The sequence below is a fragment of the Tamandua tetradactyla genome, chromosome 7 (genome assembly GCF_023851605.1).
Source record: "Tamandua tetradactyla isolate mTamTet1 chromosome 7, mTamTet1.pri, whole genome shotgun sequence".
Taxonomy (NCBI): Eukaryota; Metazoa; Chordata; class Mammalia; order Pilosa; family Myrmecophagidae; genus Tamandua; species Tamandua tetradactyla.
Genome location: NC_135333.1, coordinates 95,962,773 through 95,977,163, shown reverse-complemented (window position 1 = coordinate 95,977,163; position 14,391 = coordinate 95,962,773). Strand labels below are relative to the sequence as shown.

At 37.8% G+C, this 14,391-nt stretch overlaps 1 protein-coding gene across 9 annotated transcripts in view; it reads right to left on the bottom strand.

The window, feature by feature from the left end:
* Positions 1-14,367, bottom strand: part of DNM1L (dynamin 1 like) — a 79,807-nt gene extending 65,440 nt beyond the window's left edge. For all 9 annotated transcript variants that reach the window (XM_077170488.1, XM_077170484.1, XM_077170486.1 and 6 more), the window contains exon 1: positions 14,094-14,367. In XM_077170488.1, the coding sequence (XP_077026603.1) occupies positions 14,094-14,195 (102 nt within the window). In that variant the 5' untranslated portion in view covers positions 14,196-14,367. The remainder of the gene's footprint in view (positions 1-14,093) is intronic.
* Positions 14,368-14,391: the final 24 nt, after the last annotated feature.

Below are 14,391 nucleotides of genomic sequence, written 5' to 3'. Positions count from 1 at the left end.
GATAAAGGGAATATATGAAAAACCCACCGTTAACATCATCCTCAATGGGGAAAAACTGAAAGCTTTCCCCCCTAAGATCAGGAATATGACCAAAGATGTTGACTATTACCAATGTTATTCAATACTGTGTTGGAAGTTCTAGCCAGAGCAATTAGACAACAAAAAGAAATACAAGGTATCCGAATTGGAAAGGATAAAGTAAAACTCTCACTGTTTACAGGTGATATGATACTATATGTCAAAAACCCTGAAAAATCTACAGCAAAACTACCAGAGCTAATAAATGAGCACAGCAAAGTGGCAGGCTAAAAGATCAACACTCAAAAATCTGTAGTGTTTCTATACACTACTAATGAACAATCAGAGGAGGAAATCAAGAAAAAAAAATTCATTTACAATTGCAACCCACAGAATAAAATATTTAGGAATAAATTTAACTAAGGATTCAAAAGACCTATACAAAGAAAACTACAAGAAATTGCTAAAAGAAATCACAGAAGACCTAAATACATGGAAGGGCACACTGAGTTCATGGATTGAAAGACTAAATATAGTTAAGATGTCAATTCTACATCAACTGATTTACAGATTCAATGCAATACCAATTAAAATCCCCAAAACTTACTTTAGAAATAGAAAAACCAATAGCCAAATTTATCTGGAAGGGCAAGGTGCCCTGAATAGCAAAAAATATCCAGAGAAAGAAGAATGAAGTCAGAGGTCTCACACTACTAACTTCAAGGTGTATTATGAAGCTACAGAGGTCAAAACAGCATGGTACTGGAATAAAGACAGATATACTGGTCAATGGAATCGAATAGATTGTTCAGATGTCGAACCTCTCATGTATGGACAACTGATCTTTGATAGGCAGTCAAGACAACTCACCTGGTATAGAACAGTCTCTCCAATAAATGGTACCTAAAGAACTGGATAGCCACATGCAAAAGAATGAAAGAGGATCCATATCTCACACCATATACAAAAATTAGATCAAAATGGATAAAAGATCTAAACATTAGATCTAATACCATAAAACTTTTAGAAGAAAATGTAGGGAAATATCTTATAAATCTTATATTAGGAGGCAGTTTCCTAGATCTTACATTCGAAACAGGAGCACTGAACAAAGAAATAGATAAATGGAAACTCCTTAAAAGTAAACACTTTGTGCATCAAAGAACTTCATCAAGAAAGCAAAAAGACAATCTATGCAATGGGAGACAATATTTGGAAACGATATATCAGATAAAGGTCTACTATCCAAAATATATAAACAGAAGGTTCAAATCAACAGCAAAAAGACAAACAACTCAATTATAAAATGGGCAAAAGGCATGAACAGACACCTCTCAGAAGAGGAAATACAAATGACCAAAAGGCACATGAAAAGATGCTCAACTTCCCTGGCTATTAGGGAAATGCAAATCAAAGCCACAATGAGATATATCTCACACCCAGCAGAATGGCCATTATCAATAAACAGAAAATGACAAGTGCTGGAGAGGATGTGGAGAAAGAGGCACACTTATCTACTGTTGGTGGGAATATAAAATGGTACAACTGCTGTGGAAGTTAGTTTGGTGGTTCCTCAGGAAGCTAAGTATAGAATTGCCATACGATCAGGCAATACCACCGCTAGGCATCTATTCAGAGTATATGAGGGCAAGGACACAAACGGACATTTGCACACCAATGTTTATAGCAGCACTATTTACAATTGCCAAGTGATGGAAACAGCTCAAATGTCCATCAATAGATAAGTGGTTAAATAAGCTGTGGTATACAAATGTATATATATATATATATATGATGGAATATAATGCAGCTGAAGACAAAATAAAGTCATAAAGTTTATAACAACATGAATGGATCTTGAGGACATTATGCTGAGAGAGATTAGCCAGAAACAAAAGGACAAATACTATATGGTCTCACTGATATGAACTATCATTAATGAATGACCTTGGAGAATTTCAGTTAAGAACAGAGGCCATCAGGAAATAGAAATAGGTTAGATTTTGGGAAATTGGAGCTGAAAGGATACAGATTGTGCGACAGAACTGACTGCAAAAATTCAGAAATGGATAGCACAATACTACCTAATTGTAGCACAATAATGTTAGTATACTGAATGAAGCTGAACGTGAAAAATGATAGAGGGAGGAGGGCTGGGGCACAAATGAAACCAGAAGGAAAGATAGAGAGAAAGACAGATGGTATAATCTAGGAACGCCTTGAGTATACAATGATAGTGACTAAATGTACAAATTAAAAAATATTTTTGCATGAGAAAGAACAAAGGAATGTCAATATTGCAAGGTGTTGAAAAGAGATGGTAATTCATATTTTAAAACCTTAACTTATGCATGAGACTAAAGCAAAAAAAAAAATTTGGTACAAAATTTATATTTTGACTAATGCATTTCCTAATATTACTTACATGAACCGTTTAATTGAATACTATAAGTACATGGAATCTCGAATATGGCATGAGATTTTGTAGGTTTGTCTGGAGTGATGCCCTGATAACTTCCAGAGTGATTTGGACAGTGAATAAAAATGTATTTGAAAAGTCCCCTTGGGGGAATGGAGAGAAAGGGGGAAAATTCAACTTCCCCATCTGGAAAATTCCTGATAGTCTCACAAGCTGTGGGAAAACCAAATCAATAGACTGAGCCCTCAATCCTGGGGTCTGTTAATATGAAACTTCTCCCTGCAAAGGACAGACTAAGTCTACTTAAAATTAGGCCTAAGGGTTATGATATGGGTGTGATCTGTTTTAACACAGGAGCAAATGATGTCTGGTGCATTATATAGAAGGACCAAAAAGGAGGGCCCTTCGGATCTTTCAAGTCTCAGTTCAAATGCCACTCTCTTTAAATATGTTTGTGAATCTCTGCTCACCCCATATCCTACCCCATCAGAATTACTATAAACCTAACTCCATTGATCTTCTATGGCATTTTATTGGTATTTTAATAGCAACACAACATTCTTCCCTGTATTATAAATATTTGTGAATATGTTTTATTGCCTCTTTTATAAGTTTCCATATATCCCCCAAATTGCTTATAATAATAAAAAAATACTTCAAAAGGAATGATTCTCAAAAAAAAAAAAAATTAGGTCTAAGAGTCACCCCCAGAAACCCTCTTTTGTTGCTAAGATGTAGCCTAGCTCTCTCTCAGCCAATAAGGCAAGCAAACTCATCGTCCTCCCCCTCTCTAGGTGAGACATGACTCCCAGGGATGTAAATCTCCTTGGCAATATGACAGAAATCCTAGAATGAGCTGGGACTCAGCATCAAGGGATTGAGAAAATCTTCTCGACCAAAGTCAGTGGCTGAGAGATTTCAAACAGAGTCGAGAGGTTATCCTGGAGGTTGTTCTTACACATTTTATAGATATCCCCTTTTTAGTTTAAGGTGTATTAGAGAGGCTAGAGGGAAGTGCTGGAAATTGGAGAACTGTGTTACAGTAGCCATGTTTCTTGAAGATTAATGTATAATGAAATAGCTTTTGCAATGTGACTGTAAAAACCTTGTGTCTGATGATCCTTTTATCTATGATATTGACAGATGAGTAAAAAAATAAGGGTTAAAAATAAATAATAGGGGGAACAAATGTTAATATAAATTGAGTAGATTGAAATACTAGTGAACAATGAAAGGGAGTGGCAAGGGATATGGTAGGAATGAGTTTTTCCTTTTTTCTTTTTATTTCTTTTTCTGGAGTGATGTAAATTTTCTAAAAAATGATCATGGTGGCGAATATTCTACTATGTGATGATTGTGAGCCACTGATTGTACATCATGCACAGAATGTATGTTAAGAATGTTCATGCTTGTGTGTTGTTTTGGTCTGATAATAAAAAATAAATTAAAGGAAAAAAAAAAACAAAAACCTAAGTTTGTGGAATTGTGTCCCATACCAAACTCAGAGATTTGTTCTACAACTGACTGTTGCAATGTGCTTTGAAATTTGTTGCTTTTTTGTATATACGTTATTTTTCACACATACAAAAAAATTTTTAAGTCAACTGATAATAAATATACTATATGATATTGTGAATCATTGTACACTTTGGATGATTACATGGTATGTGAATATATAATACATATCAATAAAAAACTCTTTGTGACCTTAATATTAGACAAGTTTCTTAGATATGATACAAAAAGCAAAAGCAACAACAGAAAATGAACTGGACTTCATCAAAATTAAATTTTTGTGTGTTAAAGGGCACTATCAAGAAACCAGAAAGACAACACACAGAATGGGAAAAAGCAGTTGCAAATCATCACTCTGATGGAAGTTTAGTATGCAGAATATATAATGAATCATTACAACAACAAAAAGAGATAACCCAATTTAAAAATGGGCAAATGATTTAAATAGACATTTATCCAAAGAAGACATACAAATGGCCATTTTTAAAGCACATGAAAATATGCTGAACACCATTAGTTTCAGAAAATTCAAATCAAAACCACATGACACCACTTCACACCTGCTAGAATGGCTATAATTATAAAATATATATGAAAATAAGTGTTGGCAAGGATGTGGAGAAATTGGAACGCTCATACTTGCTGGTGGGAATGTAAAATGGTGCAACTGTTGTGGAAAATAGTTCGACATTTCCTCAAAAAAGGTAATCATTCCATTGCTAGGTACAGTGCAAAGAATTTGAAAACATATGTCCACACAAAAACTTACACATGAATGTTCATAACTGCATTATTATAATAGCCAAACGACAGAAACAACCCAAGCGTTCATCAGTGGATGAATGAATAAGCAAAATGTATTGTATTCATATAATAGAATATTATTCCATCATAAAAAGACATTACTAGTAACACTAAACCAGAGCTTCAGATTAATGTCATCTGTATTGGGATTTCTGTATGGGGTTTTGGATTATATACCTGGAGGGTTTCCCCTTCCAATCTTCAACTTAAGAAATAGCGATTACATTTCCCAATTTGAGTCACACAAGTTTAAGTTTTACCTTTCTCCACCTGCAAAGTACATCATGGTCTAAAAGTATCAGCTTTCTTTCTATTCCTACATTCTGTGAATGATTGTTAGCTTCAAACATGACTCTTTCTTCTCAACTCCTCCAATAGCATAGCTCCAAATAAATTTAGACAATCAAAGGAATCAAAATCTAAGACATTTAGAGATCAGCAAAGGATATACGGGGATCAGCCTTAAAGTTGGTATTTTGGAACAAGAATGCCACCAAGGTACTAGAGGGTACATTCCTTTAGAATCAGCTTCCCTGAATTGCTCCTGCTTTTTCCAATGTCATTCCTTTTATTTTATTTTTTAAACGTTTTTTATTGTATAGTATAACATATATACAAAACAAAGAAATAAAAAAGCAATAGTTTTCAAAGCATTCTTCAAAAAGTGGTTAGAGGACAGATTCCAGAGTTTGTCATGGGCTACCATACAATCCTCTCATATTTTTCCTTCTAGCTGCTCCAGAATACAGGAGGCTAGAGGGTTTAAATACATTTTTATCATCACGATCGACTTTTTTTCCTTCTGCTTTTGTGAACGATAATATATATACAAAAAGGCTATAAATTTCCAAGCACAGCACCACAATTAGTTGTAGAACATATTTCAGACTTTGACATGGATTACAATTTCACAATTTTAGGTTTTTACTTCTAGCTGCTCTAAAATACTGGAAACTAAAAGATATCAATTTAATGATTCAGCATTCATGTTCATTTATTAAGTCCTATCTTCTATGTATAATTCCACCATCACCTTTGATCTTTCCATACCTCTCACTGGGGTTATTTGGGCTATGGCAATTCTAAATTTTTGATATTGGAAGGGTCTGTCACTAATATGGGGTAAGGATATGGAACTATCTGATGTTCTGGAGAGGCTGGGCTAAGTTTCAGGACTTATCTGGACCAGGGACCCATCTGGAGGTTATAGGTTTCTGGCAAGTTACTCTATTTCCTGGAAATCTTGCAGAATCTTATAAATTACCCTAGATGTTCTTTAGGATTCAATGCTATGCATTTTAAGGCTCAAAGATTCACTAATATATTTTTCAAATTAGGATCTGTGAACCATTTGTATCAGAATCACCTATGGTGCCTGGCCCACCCCAGTTGTATAAAATAAAAAATTCTGGGAATGGGTCCAGGAAACTCATTCTGAAGATGATTTTTTATATATAACCAAGTTTGAAAAACACTGTAAATAAATGAAATAAGACCTACAGCCATTAAGGTATGGGTAATGAGTAAAGCAGAGACTATATCTTTGTTGTGAAGAGAAGATCACTGCCAGTAAGGATTCTACAAGTCAGAACTAAACAAGAATACATGTTTGGAACTCACTAATGACACAAAATTCCATTAAATATGAACATAAGGGCAGGCCACAGCGGCTCAGCAGGCAAGAATGCTTGCCTGCCATGCCCGAGGACCCGGGTTCGATTCCCAGTGCCTGTCTATGTTAAAAAAAAAAAAATTAACATGAGGCATGTGCTGTATATATCAATGTTACAAAACAATAATGACAAAAATGGCAGACAATAAAAGTAGTGGTGTGCTAGTCTCCAAAGCAACTAGAAACAATTTTTCCCCTAACACACAGAAAATATGAGAAAAAAGACAATGCTTCTATTTCTATTTCTCCTATATCTGAATAATAAAGACAAGAATTTCAGTCTTTAAAGACTTAGCTGGAGATAACACTTATTAAACCTAATCTAAAAAACAAATTTCTCCTGAGTAATTTCAAACACAACTTGCAAATGTGGCATATACTGTCACTACTAGGTTGGCTTTCCTTAGTGCAGATCAATGGCCTTCAGAATGACAGACCTTTACATTTCTACTCTGCCCCTCCCAGTTTTGCCAACAAGATTACTTGCTGAAATAAATTCTATTTTGTGCGAGAAATTCTTGCGTTTAAGCTATTTATGTAGACATATTACAGCTCCGATTCTTTTACTGCTTCATGCTTACTAAGCTCTGAGACTCTCTTAAAGGTATATAGAAAGTTTCTGGTCTAAGGGACCATTTGCAGCTAGAAAGCAGTTCCCAAATTACTACCACAGAACATTTAATTTATATTTTATCCTTTAATTCTATTTACAAACATATATCAGTTTTGATGATAAAAGCACCAATATTTTAAAATAATATGTAGTTACAGTAATCAATATTCATCCATTCAAAATGTTTATGGAGCACCTACTACATGCCTCAAATTGTTCAAGGAGCTAAGAAGACAGCAGTTAAAAATATATACTTAATATAAATACTGCTTATAATTATATTACGTTTGATGATTTAATGTCTCCTCCAATCATCACTATAAATATTAAATGTTACAAATACTACCCTAGAATATGCAGAACTGAGCAAAATCTGTACTAAAAGACTAAGGAAATTCATCTTACAGTAGACCAAGGAATTGCTTCAACTACTTAAAAAAAAAAACTGTGCAGGGATCAAGATGGCAGCACGAAACATTTTAGGGCTCCAAACCCCAACAAAAGCTTTGAACAACCAGCAAGATCTTGCAGAAACAACTTTTTCAAAACTCTAGAAAACAATTAATGGCCTGTAGTTACAGAATAAGCACCAAATCAAGAAAAAGGCTACTTAAAAGTAGTAGCATCTCGTGCCACCCTGGCTGGCCCTGCCTCCATCCCTTACCTGCTCAGCACATGATCTGCCTGTGTTCCCAAAGTAGACCCCTGGTCCTAATTTTGAAGGGTTCCAACTAACCCTCATGCACATACTGGGAGCATTTACTTCTGGACCACTCTATCTGGTGGCGGCCTGAGGTACTCACCATCCCAGAACTTACTGTGCATATAGAAGACAGTTGAGAACTCTCCTACAGAATGCTGTGGGAGCTTCCTGGGTAAGGGATTGCTGGCTGTAGGACTTTCAGTGCAATGCCAGAGGAAACTATTTCCTAGGGAAAATGAAACATTCATATCCATGTAAACGGTGGAATTCCTAGGGCTACACATGTATACCCAAGCAAAGATGCATGCACAGAAAGCATCAGGGAGGCCCCTATGCTTTGGCCTGGAGCTGTTCTCTAAACTTATTATAGATATAAGCTCCAATGGAGACGACTCCTACAGGTCAATCTGCAAAGACTGGGAAAGGTGTTTACTTCTTTTATTTCTTTTTGTTTTTGTTAGTTCCTGGTATCCAAGGGAAGCGCTGCATTATACTAGCTAGATGCAAGCCTGAGGAACTAAATTCTAGTGGTAACACATAATAATATCAAAAAGTTCAGGTTTCAACAAAAGATTACAAAATATACAAATAAATAGGAGGTGGTAGCCCAGGCAAAGGAAAAAAACTGAAGCATTAGAAACCATCAATGAGGAGGAACAGGCATGGGACATACCATACAAAGACTCTTTATAAATGGTGCTACACATAATCAAAGGGCTACAGGAAAGTATAGACAAGGAACTAAAGGAAATCAGAAAAACAACAGATGAACACAAAGGGAATATCAACAGAGAGATGAAAATTATAAAAAAGGCATCAAACAGAACTGAAGACTACATTAACAGAAATTTAAAATTCCTTAGTGGGGCTCAACAGCAGATTGGCGCTAACAGAAGAATCAGTGAACCTGAAGATAAGACAATTGAAATCATCACTCTGAGAATCAGAAAGAAGAAAGAAGAAAGAAAAATGAACAGAGACTAAGGAACATGTGGAACAATATCAAGCATACCAATATATATATTGTGGGAGTCCCAGGAGGAGAAGAAAGAAAAAAAGAAGCAGCGAGACCATTCAAAGAAATGATGGCTGAAAATTCCCCAAATTTAACAAAAGACACGACTATATACATAGAAGATGTTCTATTAAATCCAGACAGGATAAACTGCACCATGTTATAATCAACCTATCAAATGCCACAGATGAAGAGAGAACTCTGAACACCTCGAGAGAAGAGTGCCACATATGAAAGTCAATAAAATATACTGCTGATTTCTCATAAATCATGGAGGCAAGACAGCAATAGAATGACATATTTATAGTGCTGAAAGCAAAAAGCTGCTATCCAAGAATTCTGTATCTAGCAAAAATGTCTTTCAGAAATGAGGGAGAGGGCAGGCCATGGTGGCTCAGCAGGCAGAGTTCTCTCCTGCCATGCTGGAGACCCAGGTTCGATTCCCAGTACCTGTCCATGCAAAAAAAAAAAAACAGAGAGAACTGAATGTACAAAGTCAATATGCTAAAACTCAATTGTCAAAAGTGGGGGATTTGGGGGAGGAGTATGAGATTCTTGCAGAAGAAAGGAAAATGTCTTTATATAGATTGTGGTGGCAAAGGCATAGCTATGTGATTATACCAGCAACTACTGATTTTTTCCTTAGGTTGGATTATACAATGTGCAAATAAAACTGTTTAAAAATGAACAGTGCTGGAGAAAATGTGGAGAAAGAGATGTACCTATTCAATGGTGGTAGAGAAGCTAAGAGGTAAAGCCCCTCTGGAGGGCAGTATAAGTGGTTCCACAGGAGACTAGGGGGTGAGGTTACCACATGATCCTGCAACTCCATTGCTAGGTATATACCTGGAGGAACTGAGAGTGGGGCCACAAATGGACATTTGCACACTGATGTTTATGGCAACAGTGTTCATAAATTGCAATGGATGGAGGTGATCTAAAGGTACAACAACTGAGGGATGGAAGAGGGAACTGCGGTGTGTACATACAGCAGACTACCGAGTGGCTGCAAGAAGGAATGAAGTTTTGAGGTATGCAACTAACTAAGTGAATGAACCTTGAGGACAGTATGTTGAATGAAATGTCAGAAACAAAAAAATATTATTATGCTTCAATCATATGGTCTAACTATAATATACAAACTTAGAAAACTGAAGTAGAGAGCATGGGTTATCAGACTGGGGCCTACCATAAAGGGTCCTAGATTGTACATTCTTACAGCAGTCAAATCTATTTCAGAGTAGTAATGGTTATTTCAAAATTCTGAAATACTGAGCTATTTGTGTATAGCCTGGTTATTTCCTGAAACTTCAGGTATTTTGTGACACCCGAAACTTAAGAGTTAGAGCTCTGAAGCTATGAAAGTCAGTATTATTCCAGCAGCAACTGTTTAAAAAATTGAAAAAGTGATCAGACTTCAAATAGAGATATGAATGAAGCTAATCTGGATAAGACTAAGGTAAATCAGAATATAGGGTAAAGGATAATACGGACTTTATCTTAAAACGTCAATTTCTATGTAAGACCAAAGATAGAGATGTTTATTTGGTGCATAAATTATATTTTTGGTAGTATATTATCTAGTTTAATTTGTATGGTCATTTATTAGAATACTATAATTACATGGAATGTTGAATAGCGTGTAAGATCTCATTGGTTTGTACAGGTTAGTGTGATGCACTGATACATCCCAGAACAGTTAGGGCAGAGAATAAAAAACTATTTGCGAAGTCCCCTTGGGGGTCTAGGAAGAAAGGAGGAAATATTCAATTTTCCCATCTGGGGAATTTCTGATACTCTAACAAGCAGTGGGGACGACCAATTCAAAAAAGGCTGAGCCCTTGATCTTGGGGTCTGCCTCAAGCCACTTCAATACACCATAAGCTAAAAAATGATATCTATATAATGCATAAAAATAACCTCCAGGAAAACCTCTTGATTCTGCTTGAAATCTCTCAGCCACTGAAACTTTATTTTGCTCATTTCTCTCTCCCCTCTTTTGGTCAAGGAGGTTTTGTCAATCCCTTGATGCTAGGTCCTGCTTCATTTTGGGATTTCTGTCCCACATGGCCAGGGAGATTTACACTCCTGGGTGTCTTGTCCCATGTAGGAAGGAGGGCAGTGAATTCACTTGCTGCATCGGCTTAGAGAGAAAGGCCACATCTGAGCAACAAAAAAGGTTCTCTGGGGCTGACTCTTGGGCCTAATTTTAAGTAGGCTTAGCCTATCCTTTGCAGGAATAAATTTCATACGGGCAAACCCCAAGATTAAGGGCTTGGCCTATTGATTTGGTTGTCCCCACAGCTTGTGAGAAGATCAGAAATTCTCCAAATGGGGAAGCTGAATATTTCTTCCTTTCTCCCCATTCCCAAGGGAACTTTGCAAATACTTCTTTATTCATTGTTCAAATTACTCTGGGAAATATTGTTGGACAAATCAACAAAATCTCACACCCCACACAAGACTCCATGTACTTACAGCATTCAACTAAACTGACCAAATAAATTAAATTAGGAAATGCACTGCCCTAAATATAAATTCTGCACCCTTTAGTCTCACACAGAAGTTGAATTATTAAAACATGGACGATATCACCCCTACCCTGCATTCTGATATACCTTAATCCTATCCAGATCAGCTTCATTAATATCTCTACTTAGAGTCTGATCACTTTTTCAACTTTTAAACAGTTCCTCTATGGGGTACTAGCCATGACTCTTGAAGGTGACTGTATAACTAAACAGCTTTTACAATGTGACTGCGAAAACCTAGTAGCTGATGCTCCCTTTATCCAGGGTATGGACAGATGAGTCAAAAAATAAGGACAATAAATAAATAAATAAATGGGGGGAGGGATAAGGGGTTAAAAAAAATTGGGTAGATTGCAGTATTAGTGGTCAGTGAGAGGGAGAGGTATAGGGCATGGGATGTATGGGTTTTTTCTTTTTTCTTTTTCTGTAGTGATGCAAATGTTCTAAAAAGATCATGGTGATGAATACACAACTATGTGATGATGATGCTATTATGAGCCATTGATTGTATACTTTGGATGGACTGTACACATATGAAGATATCTCAATTAAATTTTTTTTTTTAATGAAGGATGGATGAAGACATTCCCAGATAAACAAAAGCTAAGGGAATTAATCACACTTAGACTGATCCTACAAGGGATGCTAAAGAGAGTTTTGCAGGTTGCAAGGAAAGGACAACAGACAATAGATCAAAGTCACATGAAGAAACTAGGCTCTCTGGTAAAGATATGGACATGGGTAAACATAAATGTCACTACTATTGTTTTTTGGTTTGTAACTCCACCGTTTATTTCCTACAGGATCTAAAAGGCAAATGCATAAATTACAATCAGTGGTTTTGGACTTATAATGTATAAACATGTCATTTGCGACAATAACTACATAAGGTGGGGAGACAGAAGAGTATAGGAACACAGTATATGTACACCAGCGAAATTAAGTTGGTATCTAAACCAACAAGTGTGGTATAGAATGAGGATGTTAAATTTAAGCCCAGTGGAAACTATAAAGAAAATATTGGAGAATATGCAAACTCATACAAACATAAATTACAGTACAGATTGCCAGAGGCAGAGAACCAGGGGAATGGGAATTAATGCATAATGGGTAAAACTTTCTTGAAGATGAGAAAGTTTTAGTAATGGCAGGTGGTGAGAGTATTGTAACATTGTAAACATAAATACTACCATTGAATGGTATGCTTGAGAGTGGCTGAGATGGGAAAGTTTATGTTGTATATGTGAATCCACAATTAAAAAAGAGCAACTAAAGAAACAATAAAAATTAAATACAGTACGTGATTCTGGACAGGATCTATCCAGGGAGAAGGCACAAAAGGACATTACTGTGACATACAAAAAGTTGGAATACAGACTGTAGATTTTTTATCAATGTTAAATTTCTTGAACATGGTAACTGCACTTAAGGTGGTTACATAAGTGAATATCCTCGATCTTAGGAAACGAACACCACGTAGCAAGCCAGACTCAAGTGTTCAGAAAAATGGACCATAGATAGAAAAATGGACCATAGACATGGATAGATGAACGGATTGATAGAATGATGGACAGAGAGAATGATACGGCAAGAGACAGCAAAACGTTAAAATTGGTGGATTTGGTATCTAGAGGGAAGGTGTATGTTTAGAGTTCTCTGTACTGGGTTTGTATTATTTTTGTGACTATTCTGTAAATTTGAAAGTATTTTAAAATTAAACGTTTAAAAGAAAAGTGAAGGATGTCTACGGTTCCCAAGGTTTTCAGTGTTTGAATATGCTCTATAGCACTCTGAACATTAACTTCTCTCCCATAATATTTATTATGAGAATGTATTTTAGTTTTGTTGAAATGCGCCTTATGGAAAATGAGGAAACCATCTCAATAGAAAAGATACTGTTAAGAAATGAAAGCACTTAAAATCATATAAGTAATCACTAAAATGCTTTCCCTGAACCCAAATCCTATGATTCTTCTTCAATCTAGAAAAGCAGCGTACTTCTCTGTCACTTTAGAAATAAGTTATTTTTCCAACACTTCAGCATGGAAAAATAAATGTGTTATCTATAAAGAAACCCAACCTGAAGAGACCAGAGACCCTATATGCCCAATTTAGGTCACGATCACAAAACCGTAGAAGATTAACAAAAAACAAACAAACAAACAAAAAACCACAGGCTCCGAAGGAAAACTCCATGTTCCTAACACCCACAGAACTCCAAGTACGGTGGGTGCTTTTGTTTGAACTATTCTGATTTTCTCAGCGAACGGTTTACACTGTAGGAACTCAGATACTACACAAGTGGCGGTCTCTTAGCTCTGACTGCGCGTACAAAACTGACTCCACAGTCCCGGGGCAAGGCAAGGACCGACGGAAGTAAAACACCCCGCGGCTCCGAAACCAACCGAGAGGGGATCGGACAGCCCACCAACAATTCTCTGCCGCCACGCGCACCCGCGCGTCCCCCAGATGCCCTTGGAGGTAGCGGCCCGTGGACCGAGCCGCGCCCGGTCCCCGCGAACTCCAGTTCCGCCCGCCGACCGGTCCCTCCTCCATCCCGCCCCCGGGACTCCTCGGGCCCGCAGCGCCGACTCCGCCCCTGGCCTCCACGCCCGGCCCCTGGTTCTCTGCACAGAAGCCACCAGTCCGGGACAGGCGTGGCGGGGTCTGGCGAGCCCCGGGACCCCGGCTGCACCCTCTTCCCACAGGCCGCAAAGTCCGGCCTGGAGCAGGCACTGCCACAGCCCCAACCAGGGCCGCGCCCCGGGCTCTGGCCTCGGTTAACCCCACCCGCGTTTCTCACCTGCGTTCCCACCACGACGATCTGAGGCAGCTGGATAATGTCGGCGCCCACAGTGTTGAAGACGTCCTGAAGCTTGTTGATGACAGGAATTAGCGCCTCCATGACTCCGAGAACACGGGCCCCCTGCCCGCCTGGCCGCGGCAATGAATGGAGCCAGGGCCTGGAGTCCTCGTTCTTCCTCCTCTCCTCCGCCTTCTCCTCGGGAGCCGGCACCCATTGGACCCGGCCCGCCCGCTACCTGCCCCCTCCCGGCAGGCCATGCGCCAAGAGGGAGGTGGAGAGGAACAAAGGCTGCCGG